The sequence below is a fragment of the Bufo gargarizans genome, chromosome 4, assembly GCF_014858855.1.
Source record: "Bufo gargarizans isolate SCDJY-AF-19 chromosome 4, ASM1485885v1, whole genome shotgun sequence".
Taxonomy (NCBI): domain Eukaryota; kingdom Metazoa; phylum Chordata; class Amphibia; order Anura; family Bufonidae; genus Bufo; species Bufo gargarizans.
In genome coordinates, this window is record NC_058083.1 from 380,255,231 (window position 1) to 380,271,504 (window position 16,274).

Sequence of the window (16,274 nt, forward strand, 5' to 3'; positions counted from 1 at the left end):
GAGTGTGCCTGTAGATCAATAAAATCTTCAGATTCTCCAGTATACTCCCCCCTTGGAAGAGGAAGGAGTGCAGCAGGATTGAGGATGTGGCACCTCTGAATGGTGACATTATCTGGCAGAAGCAAACTACACGGAAGCCGGAGGTGGCGCTGTGCAGTGAGGTGTTTAGGTTGAGTCTGCTGGAGGATGGCAGAAATGTCATGGGGAGCCAGAATAGTGAGGGGATGACCCAGCACAACGTCAGATGTGACGTTTAGAAGAGAGCTGGCAGCATGGATAGCTCTGACACAGGAAGGGGCTTCTCTGGCTACTGGGTCCAGTCTCTTTGTATGGTAGGACTTTGGGGTCCTTCAGGGTCACAGTGACTGGTGGGACACTGAGGTATCCAATATCCTGGGGTCCTCTGGCCCAGAGAGTATTGGGGATGAGGTGCAAAATGGTTTGCAGCGAATCCCCTCGCTCATATGAATCAGTGCAGAATTTTATTGTCAGACATCCGGCAGCCGTGGGTGTCACATAATTTGAGTGAAAATCACAAAGACCAAGAAGCGAGACAGTTTCTTATCAGAAAGAGGAGCTTAAACTAACACAGCAGAAACCAACATTTCTGTGAAAAGAAAAAAGGTGGGGGTCAACTGATCCCCCGCAGCTGTCCTGCAGTGTGGTGAAATGATCTGCATGGAATGATCTGCAAATTTAGCTTTTGTCCATTTCTGTAGTTGTTCTATAAAGAATTCTCCAGACTCATGATCTTGGGGGTCAAAGTTAGCACCTTTAAGTTCAGGGATGTGGATTTGATCCATTATCAGTGAGGAGTATTCACCTGTCTTGTTTTCCACTATACTTTGCAGGTCCGACCATGTGCACCCATAGGTTTGATGCACTTGGGACAGTTTCCTGAAAAAGGGCATGGGATGGGTCTCAGGGTCAGGCAGTAAATTCACTATGGTGAATAACTGTTGTGGGGTGAAAGACACATATTTTGGTGGTCCCTGTGGCCGGTTAAGTGCTAGGGCTTCTTTCAGTGTCTCAAGGTTTCCCTGCTCAATTTTCTGTAAGTTCTTTTGTAACTCTGTAATCTGACCCTGCAGTATTTGATCTTGTGAACGTCGTGATGGGCGCACGGTCATGGGTACAGTCCACTGTGGTGCCAGGGGTAAAGTTGGCGGATCCCCGTAGTCTGTCGGGGTACCCCGCGAAGGAGTCTGCATATTACCCGGTGCATTTTGTATGCCCATTGTGGATTCTGCAGCACCGTCTGCATCCCCCTGTTCTGCTTCATCAGGTTGCCCCCCTACCATTATAGGAGTAAGGGTGGCAGGTGAGTGGGGTAGCATGAATGTACCGTCCGGGTTTATCATCGGGTACAAGGTAGTAGGAAGGGGCAAGGGTGACATAGGAGTGACGGGGGGGTCCGGACCGAATGATATTAAAGGTCCGTTCATGGGCGTTGCCTGGGGACAAGATGGCGCTGTAGCTAACACGGGAAGTGATGGGACGTGCCGGGGAGTAGTTACCAAGGTGTGGTTTTGTGGGTGGGGAACCCCACAGGGAAGGCACGTATCACGGGAGGAGGGATTCTGTTGACCACATGTTTTGCAGGTCCACCCACCTGCTCTCTTCCCGGCGCCATTATAGGGTGGTGGCTAGTCATGTATCAATGCAACACCAGGCTTACAGAAATATCTCTGTCTTTTCTCATCAAAATTTAGTTCCCCCCGGTCTGTTCAAATTCTTTACTACAGTCCAACCACACACGGACCATGTCTGTCAATTTATCATCTTCTAACTTCCCTCTCTTCTCGTTTAACAACACTTGCCAGGTAGCACTACATAGGATGCCTCCTTTACAGACACCTTTAACTCTTCTCCAACTTACTTAATCCTTTTATGAGGATGCCTCCTTTACAGACACCTTTAACTCTTCTCCAACTTACTTAATCCTTTTATGAAACGTTTGCCTCTCCTGTCCGCCACGTACTGTTCAGGTGAACAGTAACCCTTCGGGACACTTTCCTCATTTCCCATTATCTCTCGTACCTACTGAAGCCGCCTAAAGACCTCCTGTATAGAGTAATCACTGGACGCGAAGACCTTTGAGTCCCGGTCAGCACACTCTGGGCTACCGCGAACCGCTCTCCACCCATCTGTGATCGTCCCCTTTATGGAGATTCGAGTCAGACACCGGGCTGAACTCCGATACAGGCACACAGGAGAACTACGTGTCTCCGTCAGTGATACTTGTCAACAGGGTCTTCACAACTTATAGGCACAACACAGTACATCAAGACTTTAAAAAAACATATGGGGTTCTTACTTTCATGCCCTCGAGGACGTCCCAGACTGCTTCCGCACCCCTCCCTCAGACGAACACCAAGAGGCTACACCAGGGGACACTTTATAGGCAAGATGACTCAATTTTCCTACCTCATATCACGGGTTGCGATCCCGGTGTCCGTTAGTGCGCCTCTCCTCGTCTGGTCTCTGGGGGTACGGGAACAGAGGGTCCAATCCTCGAGCCCCACGATTGGCGCCAAAATTGTTCTGGTTCTGACAAAGCTGCCAGTTCAGTTGATGTACTGCTCCAAATTAAGATACGTGCACGGAGAGATCAGACAGACAACTCACTACATGGAGTTAATCAGTATCTCTGGTTTATTTCTGAAAAAACAGACAATACATAGTTTTCACGAGAGGAGGGAGTGAGGGGGGGTGAAAGATAAAGTATATATTTTCTATTGGCTATGAACTCTCTACTTTTCTGTAACCTTGACGGCCAGAGGAAATTCCTTCTCACTCCCCCCCCTTGTTCCTGGGTGAAACCGTTACTTCTTTCTTTGTAGCTGCTTGCTTGAGCTGAACAGAAACCACAAAGAAACACATGATAAAAACACAAAGTAAGATTCTAGTTTATAGGTGTTGGCTGAATGCCTGGCCACCATCTTAGCTCAACAAGCAAGTATCCATTTTGTATCAATAGTCCATAACACAGTTAGGGGAGGCAAAATATAAATGAGTGGATTCTAGTTCTTCAGAAACTAAATTAAGGAACACTTCTATACATGTAGTATCACCACTGGGCGGCATCTTCCTGCTTTTATTTTTTAGGGAAGTGAAGGGACCTTCACCTTCGATTTGATCACCTTGTGCTGAGAAACCATGTAATAATTGGACATCGGCCAACATTTCTTTGGGAATACCTAATTCTAGGAACTGTTTTTTTTCTCTATTGATACTTATGCCACTTGAGTTTATAGGTAAATAAGTTCAGGTCAACAATGGTTCTAAATAAGTTAAATCTGGCAGTCCTTTTGGGCCTGTGTCGCTCCTGCTGCGCTCTATTTCATAACGGATATATAGGGGCCTGGCTCAAAAAAACGATTCTCATCTTTGAGAGTTTCCCCTATATCGTCTCCTCCCCCTAATAGGGTTATTGGCAACACCTGGCATATGTTCTTTTTCTAAATCGGATGGTTCAGTTTCCGTGGAAGACAGGTCTGTGTCAGGGACTGGATATCGTTCCCTGCCACTAATGGAGCTGTAAGCGTTATTGTCTCTAAAATCTGAAAGATCGCACACCAATTGCTTGTGTTTTCTTTAAGATATTGGAAGTGCTCAAGTGTTGCCTGCAGTTGTTTTTCTTGTAAAAAGGACTGAGTTATAAGAATCTGTTCTTTTCCCTTTTTTGTTCAAACTATCCAATGTAACCCATTCTTGTTCTAGTAAAAGGTGCATGAACCGCAGGGAGCCATTGGTCGCTTCCTGTTCCCATTTAATCATGAGACTCGTACCTTGCTGCTGGTGAGGGAGATGCTCAAACCCCTGGGAACTATATTTTATGTTTCAAATAATTCTCTAAACCTTTTACCTCCCAGCATGAAATGATCTGTTCTTTATAGATCTTTGTTAACTCTTTGAACGCTGCTTTAAAGGATGGAGTGCATCTCTTTTTTGAGTAAATGTATTTTCTGAATACTTCTTTGGCCTCAATAAGCCAATTCGCTGAACTAAATCCAGTGGTCAGGAAACCTGCCGTATCCGCAAATTTTTACGCAAAAATGTTATCACACAAGCTGGTGAGTCTTACAAGAGCAACATTTCCTCAAAACCTTACAATAAACTGAACCAATGAGGATATGGAATAATTTAAAACTTACTTGTTCCAGAAATAAAATAAATGAGGCATAAACGGAATCTTAAAATGCTATTATAAAACATGTTTGTATGGCCGTGACATTAAAAGAAAATGTGGTGTGAGACCTCTCAAGGCATCCGCACCAGACATAAGTCAGTGGATTCAGGGAAAAAAAGGCAACAGAAAATGACCCGTGGCTTTTGCCGTGGAAATTCCTGTAGATTTAACCCTCTATTGCAAAGGTTAAAATTTGTGGTAAAGATCCACAACATAAAGCTGCTGATTTAAAATCTGCACAACAGACTAAGGCTACTTTCACACTAGCGTTCGGGTGTCCGCTTGTGAGTTCCGTTTGAAGGGGCTCACAAGCGGCCCTGAACGCATCCGTCCAGCTCTAATGCATTCTGAGTGGATGCGGATCCGCTCAGAATGCATCAGTCTGGCAGAGTTCAGCCTCCGCTCAGCAGGCGGACACCTGAACGCTGCTTGCAGCGTTTGGGTGTCCGCCTGGCCATGCGGAGGCAAGCGGATCCGTCCAGACTTACTATGTAAGTCAATGGGGACGGATCCGTTTGAATATGACACTATGGCTCAATCTTCAAACGGATCCGTCCCCCATTGACTTTTAATGTAAAGTCTGGACGGATCCGTCTGAGGCTACTTTCACACTTAGAAATGTTTTAACAATATAGTGCAGACGGATCCGTTCTGAACGGAGCCACCGTCTGCATTATATGAGCGGATCCGCTCTGAACGCAAGTGTGAAAGTAGCCTAATTTACACAGATTTCTTTCGCAGCTTGTGGATGAGATTTCTTAATTTCGTTCCCTCTGCTTTTATTGTACAATGCTGCAGATTTGCTGCACTGAAACTTGCAATGGCAAAATCTGCAGCATATCCGCCACATGTGCAACTTACCCTTTTTTTTTTTTTTTTTTTTTTTTTTTTTTTTCTCATACTAATCAGTTTTTGTTTTGTCATTTGCTGCTGTTTTCAAAGGGGTTAGATAATGTAGGCTTGATGGGGGAGTCTGAGGCCCCTGTGTGAATGGAACACTGGTGGACATCCGTATGACTTCATTGTTATTTTTGATTGTCGCATAGAAGTGAATAGAGTGGTAGTGATTGATGAGTGGGCGCAATCACTTCATTCATATAGGGATCTACCATTCTCGTTATGGATGGTGGTGTTTATGACCTGTTCTGTGGATAGATTAACTGCTTTTAAGTGCATTAATACCTCAGAAAGAAGAAACATATTCTACGACTATTTGTGTTGGCAGAGACTAAAATATTGGTTATTCGTGTTTCAGGTGCGCTGTTTGAGAGATTACGGTGAATTTGAGATTGATGATGGCACAACTATCCTTCTGAAGAAAAACAGCCAAGTAAGAAATCGGTTTTTTGTGCACTTCTTCTTTAATCAGAAGTGTGTGTGTGTGTATATAGGTTCAATGGGATCAGCTTTTTGTGATTTTGTAGAGTTTTCCTGGATTTTTATATTAATTGGCAACCCACAGGATGGGCTGTCAGTATTTGATCGGCAGGAGTCTAATACTCCCATTGAACAGCCACAGCTCCTGTTGTTCCTGAGTAGCGCCGATGCTGGTACTGCTTGGCTCTGTCCACCGTGTAGGGAGCGCTGGTCACTGCAGTAACCAGTCCTGTCCATTAGGCCTCATGCACACGACCGTGCCGTTTTTTGCGGTCCGCAAACCGCGTATCTGCTAAAAATGGAAGGTGCCCGTGGGCGCCCGCAATATAAATGCCTATTCTTGTCCTCAAATCGCGGACAAGAATAGGAAATGTTTTTTTTTTTTTGTGAAGCCACGGATGCGGACAGCACACGGAGTGCTGTCCGCATCTTTTGCGGCCCCATTGAAATGAATGGGTCCGCGTCCGAGCTGCCAAAACAACGGCTCGGATGCGGACCCAAACAACGTCCGTGTGCATGAGGCCTTACACTGTGGATAGAGCTACTCATAAATAGTTGATCAGCGAGGGTGCTGGCTGTCAGACCACAGACTATGAGAGATGGATGGCCATCAATATAAACATCCTGGAAAAGCCATTTTAGGTTTCATGTACATGTTACTATGCATTCCTTTTGGTTTTTAGTCTCAGATTTTAAAAAGTTTGTCCAGGATCAGAAACGCAGCTCTACTTTCTTCAAAAAATAGCCCCTCACTTGTCCATGGGTTGTACTTGGTATTGTAGTTTAGCTCCATTGAACTCAAAGGGGCTGAGCTGTAATGCCATATACAACCTGTAGACAGATGTGGTGCTGTTTTTGGAAGAAGGCAGCCCATGGTTTTTCTAGTCCTCACTAAAGTTGTTACTGATAAGTTAAATTCTCGTAATAAAATTTTTTTTTAATTTTTTTTTTTTTGGGCGGCTTTCATCCTTTCCATTACTAATTTAAATCAGAGCGGTTATTAAAATGAAGCTATATATTCTGAGATTATGAAATTTAGAGACTTGAACCGGCTATTCCTGTATTTTATCTTGCAGCATTTCCTGCCCAGATGGAAATGTGAACAGCTTATTCGGCAAGGTGTCCTGGAGCATGTATTGTCATAAAATGTCTAATACTGGATCTGTGAACCTCATGAATTATTTTTTAGTGTATAGTAACATGTAAATATCCTTTTGATTAAATCCGTTTGTATAATGTTTTTGGTCTTCAATAATTTGGGTAGAAAATCTCCATGAAGAAGTCTCAAAACAAACTCCTAGTATTTGCTACAAACATGTACGTGGGTCCGAATACACTATTCCCTCAAGTGACTATGCTCATCCCGGAACCAATTAATAGTGTAAGTTGTAACATGACTCTATGGGAAAACTGGTACTCTGTTCCAAAGCCCCAAAATATCAACCTAAAATAAGATTAAAGGGAGTTAAACATCTAAACTACTACAGATAAAGAAAGTCCTTTACACATTATGGCGCCTTCACACACTGCAGATTTTGTTGCAGAAATTTCCACAACTGAAAATCGGCTCCATTTATTTGAATGGGGAGGCAAGCAGATGGATTTCTACAATCCCCATTGAGGTGAATGGAACTGATTTTCAGTCACAGAAAATTCTGCAACAAAATCTGCAGCAAGTGAGGGTGCCCTTACAGAAATGGCTGCTGAAAGCTGGAAAGCACTTTCTATGTACAGGATGGGAATTTCTTCAGGGTCCGGTGCAGTATACAACGAGGGACATTTTATCAATACTGGCGTATTCATATGCCAGTCTTGATCTCCCTGCACTGGCGTGCGATGCCTCTTAATAAATTAGTTGCATCTCTCCTCTTCCTTGCGCCAGAAACTGATGCCAGCTACAGGGTGCTGTGCACTTCAGTTATAACCTCCACCACTTTCTGGTTAATGTTATAGTGAATGGGATGGGCTGTGCAAAGCCCTGCCCCTTTGCTAGCCACTTCTGAAAAGTGCAGAGAAGCCTAAATAGTCACAAATTATGGTGCACATATGGCATAAAGTGTTCGTTTTATTCTTTTGGTACACCGAAGAACATTTATTGGAGTCATTTTAACTTTGCGTCCAAAGAATTTGGGGTCGCAATGTAGGGCCCAGTGTCAGAAAGCTGGGTTTACATCCTAGGTCATGGGTCTTCCAGCAGAACAATGACCCCAAACATACTTCAAGAAGCACCCAAAAATGGATGGGAACAATGCGCTGGAGAGTTCTGAAGTGGCCAGCAATGAGTCTGAATCAAAATACCATTGAACACCTGTGGAGATATCTTAAAATTGCTGTTAGGAGAAGGTGCCCTTCAAATATGAAAGACCTTGAGCAGTTTGCAAAAGAGTGGTCCAAAATTCCAGTTGAGAGGTGTAAGAAGCTTGTTGATGGTTATACGAAGTGATTTGATTTTAGTTATTTCTTTCAATGGGTTAAGTATTACCAAATATTAAGTTAAAGGGAACCTGTCACTGGGATTTTGGGTATAGAGCTGAGGACATGGGTTGCTAGATGGCCGCTAGCACATCCGCAATACCCAGTCCCCATAGCTCTGTGTGCTTCTATTGTGTAAAAAAAAAACCGATTTGATACATATGCAAATTACCCTGAGATGAGTCCTGTCCCTGACTTCTCACGTACAGGACTCATCTCAGGGTAATTTGCATATGTATCAAATCGTTTTTTGACACAATAAAAGCACAGAGCTATGAGGACTGGGTATTTTGCGGATGTGCTAGCGGCCATCTAGCAACCCATGTCCTCAGCTCTATACACAAAATCCCGGTGACAGGCTCCCTTTAAGGGTGCCAGTAAATTTGTCCAGCCCATTTTTGGCATTTTGCGTGAAATTATAATTTTTGGCTTTTCAGTTTTTCATGTTCCATACACACAAATGAAATAAACATTTCTAACAAAACACGTGTAATTGCAATAATTTTCTTGGACAAATACTTCATTTTCAAAAATTTCAGGGGTGCCGACACCTTCAGCCATAACTGTATATTACAAATTTTTTATTTTATTTTTGTTTACAAATTCTGAAGGTTTATTGTTCCTCTGCATGTCAGATTTCATGTCTTGCATTTCTATGGCAGATCAGAAAGTCTGAATTATTACACAGCAGGAATTGTATCGCACAGCAATACCGACTTTAAATGTTCTTTATCTAACCCTCCAGACATTACATCCATTGGTCCGGCTTTTGTTGGAATAGTCATTTTGCTGACCCTGGTCCTCCTATAGAGTCATTTGTCTATAGAAACAAGACAACGCCTGCATCTGGTTTCTGTACATAACCACTTTATTCCTTGCACTAGATTTATGCATGAAGACGCATTATAAACTCCATTCACAACACCGGGCTAGATCTGTCGCATCTGTAATTTTGATGGGGAAATTAGTGCAGCATGCAGCACTTTCATCAAACTATCCCCCCCCCCAAAAAAAAAGCCTCTGCTGTAGATGTGAACACACCCTAAGCCTACATGCACATGACGGTGAAAAACGGACATGTGATGTACATTTTGTAACAGACAACACACATCTGTTTTAAGACCAATGGTAGTCTATGGGGTTATTCACACGGCAGTTTTTTTTTGTTTTTACTGTCAGTGAAAAATGGACGTAAAAAAAAAATAGACTGTGTTCTATCTTGTCCGTTTTTCACTGACACACTACCCACACAAATGAATGGGTCTGTTTTTAATGTCAGTTTCTCAGAAAGGTATCCGTGAAATAAATGTCCGCTAAAAATTTCAGGTTTTTTTTTACAGATGTGTTTTTTCCACTGTCATGTACATTTAGCCTAAATCAATTTCCAGTAGTTCAAACATGCCACATGACTTCAACTTCTCAGTAATTTATTCCAAAGGTTTATTAAAATCCCGGTCATAAGGATGCTCCCTCATCAGGAGTCTGGACCTTGTGTCCATTTATTTTTGGTAGCTGCGGTATAAATATATACACACATTTCCCATACAAAACTGTACATAACTTATGAAATATAAAATGTATACAACAGTCACAGAACAGGAATAGTTAACAGTTTATGTACAGACATGCCTAGGGTAAGAGTTAAACTGTATATACCATTTGATGTGCACAACGATCCAACAAATTCATTATTCAGTTAACACTGTCACTAGGAACAATATGGGGTGAATTCTTACTGATTTGGTCCAGAATGATACACATGGTATATGCAGGGGTGCACCACTAATGAGGCGGGGGGGGGGAAGGGCCATGGGCAATGAGCACTTTCATTGTGACAAAGGTGTTAGGTTAAGAAATTGGCATGGGGGGGGCGTGCATTTTAGTTTTTGCCTCAGGCAGCAGAAAGGCTAGGTGCACCCCTGGGTATATGGGCATTGTCAGCTGCTTAAATGATATGTAGAAATAGGTGTGACTGCTACATTATCAGCACACAGTGGGGACTATACCAAAATATATATTAAACTGTCAATCAAAAGGCTTCCTGTTATCAACCATCTCCAGCACTCCCATAGACGTGAATGGTGTGGGGGTCCCAGTAGTAGGACACCCACTGATCTGATAGTTATCCCCATGCACACTTGTTCTAAGCAGAATACCCTTTTAAGCCTGTGTATACAGCATTAGGCCTCACGCACATCCAATCCATTCATTTCTATGGGGATGCAAAAATGAGGACTGCACACTGATGTCATCCATGTGGCCATTCTACAAATTATAAAACATGTCCTACAAGAAAAAGCCATTTCTACAGTAGGCCCGACAAAGTGCGTCAGCCCTTATGTGAACATATTCAGTGTTGGCGCCATGTGTTCCCTTTAACGATGTAAGTCAGGTTAAACACAAGACTGTTACTGCCACCGGGAGAGGAGGATGAGTGGTGTATGGCTGCGTTCATCTAAGACGCAAATCAAGCATGTTGAACTCTTACATGCCACAGCCTTATTCCCTCTCCCCCCAGATAGTTGGATTAATAACCATTAGCTTATGCATTATCCGCCAGAATTTATGTAATGTGTATGACCGACTTTGGAGGGTCTTGTGTTTTTAAATAAAACCTCTTAACGAAGCATTATGTTTTTTTTTTACTATGACAGGAGTGTGGCCAGGTTCTCTCCATACATTGAGGACGACAATGAGATGGAAGAAGGTATCTCCCAGGGAAGGAGAACCATCTCACTCATGCCACATTTTGGAAGTGGCTCCCTATAAGGGCTCATGTACACTAACGTTTACTGGCCGTTAGAGCACCATCTCATGGATAAGGACTCGTTCACTTGAATGAAGATACATAGTGGAAGGCGACCAAAGCACTAAGGAGTGTCTCCACACCACAAAAAATAGAACATGCTTTTGTGGTGCGGACGGATCAAAGAACCATTCAAGTTGAATGAGTGCCTCTGACAGTGCCCATCTCTTGGTGACATGTTGCGGGCCCCAATGCACGGGTGGCACAAGCCCTGATTCAAAGTCTGACTTTTTAACAAGTCTTGGGACATGACCAGGAAAAATAGCAAAGCCAGCAGTGTGGACACACTTCATTTTAGAAATTGACTGATAAGTAGTAACCTTCCTTACAGCCAGAGCAAAAGATGATTGCAAGAGGGAACATTTCTAGTGGTCTGGTCCTGACAATTTATGAATAAATGGGGGAATGCATTAATGTGTGGCTTTTTGTTTGCTGCCCGCTTGCGACCTTTGATAAATCTAGTTCCACCCACAAAACATGTGCGCTTACCTTTCTAGCAGAGATTCAAACTCCCTAAGAACGCAGTCCGTGGAGAGTATGCTGTGTACAAGTTGGAAAGGTTTCCTGACATGTGCTGTGGTATAGGTATACATTAACTATAGGCTCCCAGGTTTAAAAAAAAAAAGTTAAGTATACTGTGTGCCGTTTTTTTTTTACCAGATAACTTATGCCGTAGGATGCCAAAAGGACACTCTTGGCCTAAGTTGCTTAAATGGAGGCCTATGGATACCTTGACATTTACACAGTGGGCTTTCCTGGCCCATATGGCATATGCAGTGTGAACGCACCCTTACAGGAGAACCAAAACTCCTTTAACCTTAACCAGTTTTCGCACAGTGGAAAATATCTCAGGGTAAGATTACAATTGTGTGCTGTATGGATGGAGACGCTATACTGCCATGTACATGAAGCCTTATGGCGTCTTTCTCCCATGGCAGAATATGCAACATGAGACACCTAACGGGTCTATAAAAAGGAACAGTAATGTCACGTTCTAAAATTGTGCAGAATAAAATATCCATAACCCCCATCTTTAATCGCTGCTCATTAAGGCAAAGTGACAGGTTGCTGACCCCCCAGGTCATAGATCACACATACAGCTCAATATACCATGCCTTGTATTCTATAAGGCTGCACAGCAGCCATTGTTGGGCGGTGCACGGCCTGCCATAGTCCTCCGCAGTCCTTACTCTGCAGGAAGCAGTTGTATTTATTGTTAACCTTATATTTGCCACCTTCCTCTGAAAACAAAAAAAAGCTACTGATTCTGCTGAGTCCATGCTCTGTGATTGTCTCCTGGTAGTCTTATCCTTTGCTAAGATTTATGCCTTTTGTACGGTTATTTATTGCTTGAAACCCATGGAAAAAGATGCATCAGCCATGTCAGTCTAGCAGCGCACATCCGGTATCAGACCGCCAGAGAGGCAGGGGCAATTTTCTTCACCACTTTGTTTAATGCTGCAATCTTCTCCTCCAGGAAGTAGTTCTTCTTCTCTGCGCTTTTCTGCCGCTGTTCTGTCACCTGCAGCGCCTTCATCAGCTGAGCATTCTCCACATACAGATCCTTCAGGAGCATGTCCGATTTAGCGTTCTTCTCCAGCTGTAGAGATACAAATGTACGTACAATCTGCATGAAGCATTCAGTCTTTTTATCAAATTAGTTTCACACAAAAGGTGACATTATTACATTAAGGCCTCATGCACATGGCCATTGTGTGTTTTGCGGTTCACAAAACGGACAAGAATAGGACAGTTGTTGTTTTTTTCGGACCAAGGAACGAAGCAATGGATGCAGACAGCACATTGAGGCCGCAAAAGATGCAGACAGCACTCCTTGAAGTGAATGGGTCCGCATCCAATCCGCAAAAACTGCTCGGATGCGGACCAAAACAATGGCCGTGTGCATGAGGCCTAACACAATCCAAAAAGCTGACCATATAATTTTACACATTGGTGCAGATTTATCAAAACCAGTGTAAAGGAAAACCGGCTTAGTCAATCAGAATCCACCATTCAGTTTCCAGAGCTACATTGAAAAATAAAAGGTGGAATCTGATTGGTTGCTATAGGCAACTAAGCCAGGTTTGCTAAATCTCCCCCATTAAGGCTGAATGCATACGGCCGTGAGCGGTCCATGGTATCCCGGCCTGGCATCCTGCTGACAGCAGGAGCACACAGAGTCATTGGTTGCTATGACGCCGTGCGCTTCATGCCGCCACTGCACTACAGTAATACTCTCGTATGATCTATACGAGTGTATTACTGTACAGCAGCGGTGTCATAGCAACCAATGATGCCGTGCGCTCCTGCACTCAGCAGGATGTCAGGCCGGTATCTCACGGTCACGGACATGTGCATGAGGCTTAATCTTACCACCAGAATGGATGTAACATGTATGTTTTAATGAAGGTGGGGCATGTAAGGTGCAGTTTAGCCTTGGGGCAAGCAAAATATCTAATAAGTCACATCTTGTTTACCCCTGATAAGGGGAAAAGTTGTCGGTCAACTTACTAATTCTGCCAAGAACAACCAATCCGCCAAAATCTATTACCTCTAGCCAGCTTAATAGTATAAGGGCGCCTTCACGGCAGATTTTGTGGCAGAAAATTCCGCAACTGAAAATCAGTTCCTTTTACCTTAAGGGTACAACTACATTGCAACAAGTGTCGCACGACATATTCTTTTAATGATAGTCTATGGTGTCGCACTGCGACTGCTGCATAAAAATCCATCTTGGATGGGTTTTTTTGCGACTGTCGTGTTGCAGTGCAACACCATAGACCAGGAATGGCCAACCTGTGGCTCTACAGCTGTTGTAAAACTACAATTCTCACCATGCCCTGCTGTAGGCTGATAGCTGTAGACAGTCTGGGCATGCTGGGAGTTGTAGTTTTGCAACAGCTGGAGAGCCACAGGTTGGCCATCGCTGTCATAGACGATCATTATAAAAATTGCTGCGTGACTTTTGTGAGACAAGACGTTGTGCGACACATGTCCCCCTGTAGCCCTATCCTAATGGCGCTTGCAGGAATCTATGTGCTTGCTGCCCCATTCAAATAAATGAAACTGATCTTCAGTCGTGGAATTTTCTGCCACAAAATCTGCCATGTGTGAAGGCGCCTTAAAGGAAACACCTAGCTGCCTGAGCTGGGGTTGTGCAGCACTAGTATATTAATCACCTATCATTAGGATCGGTCATCAATGTCAGTCGGCTGCCGATCTGATTACAGCCACCCCCGCCGATCTGCTGTTTGAAGAGGCTGTGGGGGATGAATAGTTGTAGTGACACTGCACCGCCGCTACTATCTAGACAGCATGCCGTTAAACAGAGAGGAGGCCACAGCACTCATACGAGCACCATGGCCTCTTCAAACAGCAGATAGGAAGGAGTCAGTCCTCTGCCTATCTGATATTGATGATCTACCCAGAAGATAGGTCATTAATATACTAGCGCTGCACGACCCCTTTAATTTTTCACCTGCATGTGTGTCACCAACATTCTCCACAAGACCGTGTACAGCTGCATTTGTGGCCTGAAGGCTGCAGCAGGCGCTACTGTACAACATCTCTAATAAATTCAGATTTGCTGCTTTCTGTCTTTGCTGGAGATTTCCTTCCAGACTGGGTGACCACCATTAGAGTAAATGCTGCTATATGCACTGAGGTGGTCGCAGGAAGTTCTACAATACAGATATATGATACACAGACCTGTATTCATAAAGATCAATAAAACACCTTAACCGCAAAACTCACAACACAAACGCACGGTGACAGATTTATCACAAAGAGAATTTTAAGGGTAAATGTACACGCTTAGGATTTATGTGTGGACAATCCGCACTGAAATCCGCGGGGGGTTCGCAGGGAAATTGGTGCGGATTTACATGCAGATTTTACTTTCCCCATTGAAGTGAATGAAGAAAATACAGTCAAGAAAAATAAAATAAATAGACAAGATGCAGATTTTAAAATCCGCACCATAGGTCAAAATCCACACGGAAAAAATCTGCATCGTGTGCATGAGAATTTCAAGTCATAGGATACAATGTACATATCTACGGTGCAGATTTTCTGCACGCATATCCGCATGGAAAATCCACACACAACCATGATCGTGTGCAATTAGCCTTAAATTCCGTTTTGACGCAGTGTGCGTTGCTGTAATATAAATTTTAGCAAATTTGACAATTAGGGATGAGCGAATCGACTTCGGATGTTTCATGCGAAGTCGATTCGCTCATCCCTGATGACAATAATTGATATATTTGGTGCTGCTCTAACATGACTTGAGATGTTACTCTACTTTCTACACCACCCCTTCGCTGGAGTAGGACCGCAACAATTTTTGCAGCTTTTTAAAAATTCTAAGTTGATAAATCTGACTTACATCAGCTGAACCAGCTAACCAAGCCCACATTCACAGCACTTTTCAAAACTGGAGTGATGTAAAAGTGCAAACTGTTGCGACATATTTGCACAAAAGGTCATAAAGCTCTGTTTTGTAAATAATTGAAACCGGAATTCTGGAGTGTAAGGTTTGATAAATTCCCCTAATGGTACCATTGTGTGCAGGCCTCCCACTAGCACCCAGCTAAACTCACCTGATCATTCAACTGGTCAACTTTTTCTTGCAACATTACGCGGACATTTTTCAGATTCATTTCCACATCTTGCATTCGCTCTTCCATCCTATGGAGAAGCTTCTCATGTTCCTCCTGCATTAATGCAACACATTAAAATGGAACATTATACATTTGTTAGAAAGATTTTCTATTCTAGCTAAGCCCTTGTACAACGGCATGCTAAAGTAATAGATGGGCTTTGAGCTGGAGGACCTTACCCATTTACTGAAATCAGTGCATGTCCAATGATGTTGTGTTGTGGTTCCCTCGGTCATATCAGTTGATTCCAAGGGGTCCCAGCAGTGGGTCGCCCAAGGTGCTGTTGAAGGGATTGTCCATTTTTTTTTTTTTATATATATATATATATATATATATATATATATATTTTTTTTATTTTTTATTTTTTTTAATCTGACCCCAGTCAGTGGGACCTCTGGACAAATTTATACTCATCTTGTCCCAGCTTCGGTCTTCACTGGACTTCCATCTCCCTCCCCATCTGTCAACTTCCTGCACAAACAGGCTAACATGAGCTGCTGCAGTCAATAACTGGCAAAACTGTGATGTGTCTCACCACTGCTGGATCATGTGCAGCTTACGGACACATTACTGCTGAGGCCAGTCACTGACTGCAGCAGAGCACGTGACCCCATCCATGCAGGAAGTTGACAGGCGGGGACAGGAAGTCCAGTCAAGACAGCCCAGGAGCCAAGTCACCAGAACTAAGAGGCAGGGACAACGCCTTTAAAGGGAACCTGTCATCAACTTCATGCTACCCATGCTAATGGAATCATAAAGTAGAGAC

At 43.4% G+C, this 16,274-nt stretch overlaps 2 protein-coding genes across 7 annotated transcripts in view; one reads left to right on the plus strand and one right to left on the minus strand.

Annotated features, from left to right (window-relative positions):
• The window catches only part of GINS1 (GINS complex subunit 1), a 40,892-nt gene extending 30,072 nt beyond the window's left edge, over window positions 1-10,820 (plus strand). Inside the window, exons 6-7 of one of the 2 annotated variants that reach the window (XM_044292576.1) lie at window positions 5,448-5,522; window positions 10,696-10,820. In XM_044292576.1, the coding sequence (XP_044148511.1) occupies window positions 5,448-5,522; window positions 10,696-10,725 (105 nt within the window). In that variant the 3' untranslated portion in view covers window positions 10,726-10,820. Of the gene's footprint in view, window positions 1-5,447; window positions 5,523-6,645; window positions 8,063-10,695 lie in introns of those variants that run through there. The other variant, XM_044292575.1, reaches the window with a different exon arrangement.
• A 1,427-nt stretch (window positions 10,821-12,247) lies between these two features.
• NINL (ninein like) overlaps window positions 12,248-16,274 on the minus strand; it is a 144,280-nt gene continuing 140,253 nt past the window's right edge. For all 5 annotated transcript variants that reach the window (XM_044292572.1, XM_044292571.1, XM_044292569.1 and 2 more), the window contains 2 exons: window positions 15,449-15,562; window positions 12,248-12,447 (listed from right to left, as the gene is read on the minus strand). In XM_044292572.1, the coding sequence (XP_044148507.1) occupies window positions 12,256-12,447; window positions 15,449-15,562 (306 nt within the window). In that variant the 3' untranslated portion in view covers window positions 12,248-12,255. The remainder of the gene's footprint in view (window positions 12,448-15,448; window positions 15,563-16,274) is intronic.